A 9,694-nucleotide genomic window follows, 5' to 3' on the forward strand; every position below is an offset into this window, starting at 1 on the left:
TGGGCATACTAGGTGATGGGGATTAAAGAGTACACTTATCGTGATGAACACTGAGTAATGTACAGAACTGTTTAACCACTATATCGCACACCTGAAACTAATATTACACTGTATACTAACTATACTGGAATTTAAAATTTTAATTAAAAAAAAAAAAAAAAAAAAACAACTCCCAGAAAAGTCCTGGACCTAATGGCTTTATTGGTGAATTCTACCAAACATTTAAAGAACATTAATCCTTCTCAAACTTTTCCCAAAAAATTGGAGGAAAAATTCACTTATTTTGTGAGGCCAGCAATACCCTCATACCAAAGCCAAAAGACACTATAAGGAAAGTATAGACCAATGTCCCTTATGAACACTGATAAAAATTCCTCAACAAAATACTAGCAAAATGAAGTCAGCAGCATATTAAAAGGATAATACACCATAAACAAGTGGGATTTATTCCTGGAATTCAAGGATGATTCAACCTATGAAAATTGTTAAAAGTAACTCGTCACAGTAACAAATGAAGGAAAATAACCTCATGATCATCTCAATTGATGCAAAAAAAGAATCTGACAAAATTCATGATAAAAACTCTCAACAAATTAGGTATAGATGGAAAGTACCTCAACATAATAAAGACCATATATGAAAAGCACACAACTGCCATCATACTCAAAATCATGAAAGACTGAAAGCTTTTCCTCTAAGTTGAGGAAAAAAAACAAGGATGTTTGCTCTCACTTCTTTTCAGCACATTACTGGAAGTCCAAACCAAAACAATTAGGCAACAAAAAGAAAAGCTCTCCTAATTGAAGAGGAAGAAGTAAAATTATCTCTGTTCACAGGTAACATGATCTCACATGCAAAAAACTTAAAGATTAAAAAAAAAAAAAAAGTAGAATGAGTGAATTTGCAGTTTCATTATACAAAATTACCACATGCAAAAATCCATTGCATTTCTATACACTAAGACTGAACAATCCAAAAAGGAAATTAGGAAAACAATTCAACTTTAATACCATCAAAACAAAAAACAAAACAAAAAAACTTATGAATAAACCTAACCAACAAGTTGAAAAACTTGTACACTGAAAACTACACATTTCTGTAAGAAATTAAAGACATAAATAAATGGAAAGATATCCCATGTTCATGGATTAGTAAACTTAAGTACTGTTAAAATACCAATACTACCCAAAGCTATCTACAAATTCAACGCAATGCCTATCAAAATTCCCACAGCATTTTTTACAGAAACAGAAAAATCCATCCTGAAATTCACATGGTATCTCAAAGAGCCCCAAATAGCCAAAACTATCCTGAAAAGGAAGAACAAAGTTGGAAGACTGTATTAGGGTTTTTCAGAGAAACAAAACCAACAGGAGATACACACACACACACACGTATGTTATAGGAATTGGCTCATGAGATTATAGAGGCCAAGAAGCCCAGGATCTGCCATCTGCCAGTCAGAGAACCAGAAAAGTCAGTGGTATGTATAATTCAGTATGAGTCTGAAGGCCCAAGAACCAGGAGCTCTGAGATCTAAAGGCAGGAGGAAATGGATGTCTCAGCTCAGAGAGCACTAATTCATCCTTCCTTCCCCCTTTTGTTCTATTCAAGGCCTCAGGGCATTGGATGATACCCAACTGCGCAGGTTAAGGCCATCTTCTTTACTCAGTCTACTTATTCAGATGCTAACCTCTTCCAGAGACATCCCTATAGACGCACTCAGAAATGCTTCCCCAGCTATGTGGCCATGCCTTAGACCAGCCAAGCTGACACATAGAATTAACCATCACAATGACTCACACTTTTGATTTCAAAACTTACTACAAAACTACAAGTGTAGCAAGGATATGGAGAAATTGGAACCTTTGTACATCGTTAGTGGGAATGTAAAATGGTACAGTGATGTGGAAAACAGTATGGTAGTTGCTCAAAAAATTAAAAATAGAATTACTATAAGATCCAGAGATGCCACTTCCGGGAATATATCCAAAAGAACTGAAAGCAGCATCAGAGGTATTTACACACCCATGTTCACTGCAGCATTATTCCCAATAGCCAAGAGGTGAAAGCAACCCAAGTGTTTATCAATGGATAAATGGACAAACAAAAGACAGTATATCCATACAATGGAGTATTATTCTGCCTTTAAAAAGAAGAAAATCCTATCACATGCTACAACATGGATGACCATTAAAAACATTATACTAAGTTAAAGAAGCCAGTCACAAAAGACAAATATTGTATGATTCCACTTACATAAAATCCCTAACATAGTTAAATTTAGAAAAACAAAGTGTAATGGTGGCTGTCAGGGGCTGGGGGCAGGAGGAGAGGCATTGGGAGTTCTCTAATGGGTACAGAGTTTGAATTTTGCATTATGAAAAAGTTTTGTAGATCTGTTGTACACCCATGTGAATAAAAAACACTCAATGAACTGCTGCTGTCCACTTAAAAATGTAAAATGCATAAATTTTACGTTGTGTATTTTACAATAAATTTTTTTTTAAATATGCTTCACTGCATCTTGACAACTAAAACTAAAATGGGGACTCCAGTTATCATTTAAGCCATTCCTTCTAAAAAAACTCAACTACCAAACACCATAAACATGGACCCAGGACCAAATCCCTCCCATTCACCTTCCAACTCACCTTCGCTTTGGTGCCCTAATGAAGAGCTCACAGAGTAGCCTGCCCTGCTCATCCTTATAGTCTCGAATGGTGTTGTAGAGTTCATGGCACACAGCAATCTACACATATGAAAAGATGAAAAAAATCACCAGAAATGTGAAAACAGAGCCAGTGTAGGCATAAGGACTATCCTTAATAAAAAGAGACCCCTAAAAGGCAAGCAGAGAAAATGGACAAATCCCCAAGTTCCCACATAGGATCCCAGGTCTGAAATGTGCTGACATGACAGTATCTCCTTATTTAAAATAATTTAACTTTGGCGCCTGGGTGGTTCAGTCAGCTGAGCATCCAACTTCAGCTCAGGTCATGATCTTACAGTTTGTAAGTTCAAGCCCCACATCAGGCTCACTGCTATCATCCCAGAACCTGCTTCAGATCCTCTATCCCTGTCTCTCTGCCCTTCTCCCCCCTCTCAAAAATTTAAAAAAAACATTAAAAAATTTTTTAATAATTTAACTTCATGGGGTGCCTGGGTGGCTCAGTCGGTTGAGCGTCCAACTCCTGATGTTGGCTCAGGTCATGATCCCACAGTGGTGGGACTGAGCCCCGTATTGGGCTCCACACTGAGCATGGAACCTGCTTGGGATTCTCTCTCTCACTCTCTCTCTCTCTCAAAATAAATAAACATTTTTAAAAATAAAATAAAATAACTTATTAAACATTTTGGTATCTTTCATCAGATTTATGCTATTGGTGATTATTCTTTTAAGCTAAATCAGTTTATATCACTTTCTTGCTTAAAATCATCCAAAAGAGGGGCTTCTTACTAATCAGAGAATAAAATCTAAATTTGTAATAATGACCACAGAGTAGGTAAGGTAACTACATACTGTGGCTGGGCAGACTCTGCCAGTCTCCTTCTCCCTCTTGACTATTGTTCTGTAATCACAACACAACAAACCCATTCCTGACCTAGTTCTTCTGCATTGGGTCCCTCCTCCCTGGAACACCCTTCCCCAGTATTCTGTGGGGCCAGTGCCTTCCAATCGCAAAGAAATGCCTCAAGGTTTGGACCCAAGAAGCCCAAATCAGCCAAACTCTTCTTCTTAACACTTAATATTAGTTGGGAGTACTTTATTATCTATTTGTTCATCTGTTTACATTCTGCTTCTGCTGCACTAGAATCTAAGCTCCATGTGAAAACTGGCTTGTCCTACACATGGCTATATCCCAACCATCAGAATAGTGAGTGCCTAGCACATGACAAGCACAAAGTTATTTGAATGAACGTATAATGCAAATACCAACATTTTAAAATTTTTTGTCAAAAGGTACAAACTTCTGGTTATTATAAATAAGTACTAGGAATATAAAGTACAACATGGTAACTATAGTTAATACTCCTACACTGTATATTTTAAAGTTGCCACAAGAGTAGATCCTAAGAGTTCTCATCACAAGGAAAAAAAACATTTTTTTTGGTCATCTATATGATACGATAGACGTTAAACTAATTGTGGCAATCATTTCACAAAATATATGTCAAATCATTATAGTGTACACCCTGAACTTATATGGTGCTGTCTGTCAATTACATCTCAATAAAATTACAAAACAAATTTGTACATATTTCTATTTCATTGTCTGCCATTCTCTGGCCTGTTGAATTGCTAACCCATTTGGTTATTTTTAATTAGAATTAAGGTAAGTGCTTCAGCAGATTACACTCTTAGAAAAACATGTTTTCATCAAAACAGGAATCACTTTATGCAAATTTCCCATTCTAAATGTATTCAGAGAAATTACTTTTCTTGAGAGCTCTTGAATACTAATTTTTTAAGTGCATTATTGAATTATACCTGACATACAATATCATATGTACAACAATGATTCAATAAACCTACACATTATTCACTGCTCATTACAGTAAGTGTAGTTACTATCTGTCACCACATAATGTTATTACAACACTGCTGACTGTATTCTCTGTGCTGTGCTTTTCATCTCTGTGACTTTTTTTATTCTGTAACTGGAAGTTTATACCTCTTAATCCCCTTAAATAGGATAACCTATTTTACCCACCCACACCCACCCACCATTATTTCTTAACACTGAATTACACTATTACTGTTAAGATTGTTAGCTACATTAGGAAAGAGATTAGGAATATCTAGCCAGAGGAGAAAGAAGTGGTGAGGCCTGGATCTTAACTGCTTATCCTTAAAGGAAGAGCAGGAAAAGCAGGCAGAAGCTGCAGTGCCAGTTACTCACAGGATCTACAGTCGGAAGATTGGAAAGTCTCCTCCTTTTCCTGCTTGGGCCTGGTGTGGATACAGAATGGTGCCCGTCATCAAAGTCCCCGCTGACACTACTAGAAGGGGAGGTAGCTCGTCTTCTCTTGGAACCCATGGAATCCAACTTCTTCTATAAGAAATAATCAGCCATGTTCTTATACTTAAATTTAGACACTGCCACCAAGCCCTCAGCTAGCCACCTGCTACCAAGATTCGGGTTCACTTAGGAGGATATTTTAACTCTTGTAAAGAAACTTAACTGTCAAGTTTTTTCAGGGGAAATTCTGGACCTTGTTGGCTTTAGCCCCTTCACTTACCAGAATGCTACACTTTCAATTCAGATAGGACAAATTCAACAAAAGTAGATCCGTTTATGTATCACCAATTTTGAATGACCCAATCACGTCTGGCTCCAAATTTACTCCTCACTGGATTTTAAAAACCTGCATGTAGTGCAGTGCAAGCCCCTAAGGCAGCCAGACAGGTCATGGGGACAGAAACCCCAAGGCAATCACCTCTGGAGTCAGCAGCTTCATCTGTTTTCCCCAGTGTGTCTTACAATTATGATCATTTTCCAGGTGGGCCATGATATGGAAAAAATAGAAATCAGTGCTTGAGGAAAATGAGCAGTGGCAGTGTAGAGGGCAGAGGACAATGAATCTTCTAGCATTTTAGATGAACTCTAAGAATAATGCACTGAAAATGAATTTTCTCCACTCATTAAAGAAGGCCACAACACATATTCCTGGAAAACACTTAATGTGACTTACCACACCTATGTCAAAGAAGTAAAACTGCTTTGAAACTTTTCTGTCAATCAGACTGATCTCCTTTTCAGTCAGTCATATGAGGTATTCTATGCTCATGAATCTTGAAATCATAGCTTTAAGTTTCAACAGATAATTTGGAACAGTACCTCAGAAGTGAACTTTTAGGTCCTACTTGGCCTTTCAGAAGCACATAAATATTTGCTCTTGGGTTTAGGTAGGCTGTCTAGTAACTAATATTAACACGACTTTACTAATGTATACATTTGATGGTAACACAAAAAATGCAACCGTTAAAATGATCTGCTACAGCTACAGGGAAAAGGTATATGCCTGAGAAGGTTCTATAATGCTTGTACAATTTAACAATAGTATGAAATAGTATACTATGATTTCAAAGATCTTTCTCTAAAGCTAAAAGAAAAACCTGATCCCAGTTTCACTCATCAACGTTCAACTTCAGTAAACTAAGACACAATCAGCTGAAAGAATGGGTTGCCAGTAGGTATGGAGAAAAAATTGGGCATCTTCAGGGAACAGAAAGGAGGGGCAAAACCAACCAAAAAAAAAAAAAAAATTCTGATTACCAACTAAGAAGCAAGAGGAGTCCCCTATGTCTTCCTCTGAAATACCGTCCACATGGTATTTAAAAACAGCCTACCATGACGATATTCCCTCCTCTAGGCTTTGGTTTGTTATGAGGTATATTAGTTTGCAATTGGCTACAAGTGGCTAAAAGGTTCAACGGGCTTATGCCAAGGACAGCCAGGTTTTGTTGATTTTCTTTTATTTATAATAGGCTGATCAACTGGCCTTAATTCACTAAGATGAAGAAACTAAGGACCAAACCTAATTAAACAAGCTATGACAAGGACACAAGTGAATTTGATGAAAACAAGGAGGGACTCTTTATGGAAAGGATAACAAAATTCAAGAAAAGTGGAAGGCAAAAGGCAGGGAAGGACAGAAAAGAGAAAAGGTGTAGATGATCAGTAATTTACCAGCTTTACCAGAGCACAACCAGCGCCTCGAAAAGCCAGTCTCCTCATTATGTCTGAAGGCCAAGTGAAGCCAGTGGGAGAAGGCAGGGCTTTAGAAGTGCTGATTCAGTGTTAATATATTCAAAACTGAAAGAGAAGAACAAAGCAGAGAAAGGGGAAATAAAAAAAAAAAAGGTCAGAAGGAATAAAAATGAGTACGAATAGATAGAAAACATTAAAGTAGAACTGCTAAAGAAAGATAAGAGAACTGGAAAACATAGGCATATCAGTTCTCTTGAGCCAAACTGCTGCAAAGGCTCAGGCACTAACAGTACCTGACATTTCTTTCCATTTTAAAACCAAATGCTTTTCATATACTTAAAGAAGGCTCACTGAGATTCCACTTTACTCACATGGAATGACTGTCAATTCCAGGAATGAAGCATGCCTGCCCAAATGCCCCCTAGTCAATAAGAGCAGAGTTCAATCACAGAGCTGGAATGGAGAGTGAACACATGTGGAAGGCTCACATGTGACCCCAAGTGTTGGCAAGCTGGAACAAACCAAGAATGGCCCATGTGAGCAGAGTCTGGAAAACTCCTCCCCCCCTAAAAAAAAAAAAAAATTCAGAGAAAGACATTTCTTTCCAAAAGTCCTATCAGCATTGGAAAGACACCACACACAAGTTTAGAAAGATTAAAAACAAAACCTTCAATCATTTTGGCAGGTCATAATTATCTTCATAAATAATCCAGTGAAAAGCAAATGACCAAAAAAAAGTAAATCATTGGTGTGTATACCAGTTTAGACCACACAATATCCAAAACTCCTTAAAGATGCAACTTAAGGGTAATTTTCAATTATTTTCTTATTCAACGGACACATTTTTAAACGTAGTTTGGAAGTTGGCAAGAGAGGCAATGTGACTTGGCAGGTGGGAGAGGTAACAGGACTTGAACTGAGAAGACCACAATGTGAGTTTCAAGTCCGCCACCTTAAATTATCTGTTTGATGTTGCTTGAGTCACAACCTCAGATCTGGTTCTTCACTTCTAAAATGAGAGCAGTCAGGTGTACATATCTCCTTTAGATTATTGGGACTGTGAAACGTACATGAAATCACTTTGAAACTTCAAAGCACAACAAAGAAGTTTCAACTGTAGGATTACATGCTCCCTGGGAACAGGAAGAACATTTTATTCATCTTTGTAGCACTGGCTTATAAAACAGTATTTGGCATAGCGTGAAAGATCAATTCATCTTTTTAATAAATGTGTTAAAAGTATACATAAGTGGGACATTTAGAAAAGTTTGTGCAATTTAAAAAGATTGTGAGCATCCCTTCAGCAATTCTTTTCCCATAAAGAGGAAAGACATCATGAAGCTCGGTTAGAAATTTTAAAATGGCACTGATTACAGTCACATGTCCAAAAGTCTGGCAACCAATAAATTACAGTGGACACTAAAGAATAACTTTATAATGTGCAACTGGGAAAATATTTACTCATTATAACCATATGGTGTATTCTGACAGTTTATAAACTTTTAGTACTCTCCTTTATTTCTCATGATACTCAGTATCGTAATGCATGATTAAAATAAGAATCTTGGAGAACAGGATTCAAAGGGGGAAAAAAAAACCTTACAATCCTTTCTAGAAAAAACCATCCTTAACACTGGCATTCAGTTTTCTGTATTTATTCTATGCTTTATTTACCTTTTTTAACAAAAGTGTTAAACCATATGTATTATTTTGCAACTTGTGTTTTAACTTGGGATTCTTCCGAGTCAACAATCTTCCACGTAATGTTTGATGGCTTGATAACAGCCTATCATATACACATATACCACAATTTATTAATCTTGGGGTTTGGGATAGAATATTAATATTTGAGGTATTTTGTAGACCCCCAAATCAAAGAAAACAATCAAGGCCCTTCCATTTATCCACACACATATTTGTTACTGTTTTAATTGGAAGTATTTCTTCAAAAGATACTTTCTAATCTTCCTTTGAATCTTAAAATACTACAATACGTTAGCAAGTAATAAAGCAAAACCATACTACTCTTCGTGGGGAAAAAAATCACCTCAAAATCATTTTTGAGGAGTCCTAGTTCTTTGGAAAATAAGTTGATAAGAATGTTTTATTCCAACATGTTTCTCTAACTATAGCAATAATTTCTGTATCTGTTTATAATACCGTGTATTTGCCATTTTTCAGTATTTCTTCTACATTTTGCCAATCTTTCTTCATTAAATCACCAAACCTGCCCTATCACAACAAAACTACGCTTCTCTTAGAGTAAAATATTTTAAGAGGTGGACAATTAAAAACCAGGAAACGTACACAGTTTTAAAAGCTTATTTTTTGTGGTGTTACATATAAATAAGATACTTAAATATCTAGCCTTTACTATAAATACAAGTCCCACTGATACAACATTCAGTCTTAACACAGTCATCTGTAAAACGGAAAAAAAAAAAATCACTAGTTGAGTTTGCGTCCGAACCGACAAGAAACAACTAAAAAAGGAGGCCCTGACCTGCGGAAGAAATGAAAGACTTTCCGGACCTGTCACTGGTACGGGGACTAAGGGAAACGTTGACAGCTTTGAAGCTGCCCGCGACGAGCGCTCGGCCAGCGGCTGGGGCGGGAAAGAAGCGGAGTTTCCGGGCCGCGGCGCGCCTTTGTCCCGGCCGGCAGGTGCGGCAAGGCGGCCGGGCCGTCCCGACGCCCGCCGCCGAGCCCCGCCCCGCGCGCCTGGCCCGACCGGCGCGTCCCCACGGCTGGGGCGGGGCCTCCGCTGCTGCTCCCGCCCGCCGGGGCCCACACAAAGGCCCGGCAGCCGGCCGAGTGGGAGCGGCCCCACCCGCCCCGGGCCCGGCCTTACCCAGCCGCTTCGCCGTCTGCAGCCCCGGCCGCGGTCGCCGACCGCCACGCCCCGCCCCGTGGCCGCCACGGCTGCTGCTATTGCTCCTCCGGCTGCGGCCGCTGCCGTCGCTCCAGCACCCGCCGCC

The 9,694-nt window shown here is 38.5% G+C and overlaps 1 protein-coding gene across 47 annotated transcripts in view; it reads right to left on the minus strand.

The window, feature by feature from the left end:
• PBRM1 (polybromo 1) overlaps positions 1–9,694 on the minus strand; it is a 118,068-nt gene extending 108,374 nt beyond the window's left edge. For 15 of the 47 annotated variants that reach the window (XM_053897990.1, XM_053898003.1, XM_019417141.2 and 12 more), the window contains exons 1-5: positions 9,220–9,414; positions 7,088–7,227; positions 6,696–6,821; positions 4,905–5,057; positions 2,655–2,752 (exon numbers count right to left, since the gene is read on the minus strand). In XM_053897990.1, the coding sequence (XP_053753965.1) occupies positions 2,655–2,752; positions 4,905–5,057; positions 6,696–6,743 (299 nt within the window). In that variant the 5' untranslated portion in view covers positions 6,744–6,821; positions 7,088–7,227; positions 9,220–9,414. Of the gene's footprint in view, positions 1–2,654; positions 2,753–4,904; positions 5,058–6,695; positions 6,822–7,087; positions 7,228–9,219; positions 9,424–9,567 lie in introns of those variants that run through there. The other 32 variants (XM_019417131.2, XM_053897998.1, XM_019417135.2 and 29 more) reach the window with 18 other exon arrangements.

This window comes from Panthera pardus, unplaced genomic scaffold, assembly GCF_024362965.1.
Source record: "Panthera pardus isolate Hobbes unplaced genomic scaffold, ASM2436296v1 HiC_scaffold_8, whole genome shotgun sequence".
Lineage (NCBI taxonomy): Eukaryota > Metazoa > Chordata > Mammalia > Carnivora > Felidae > Panthera > Panthera pardus.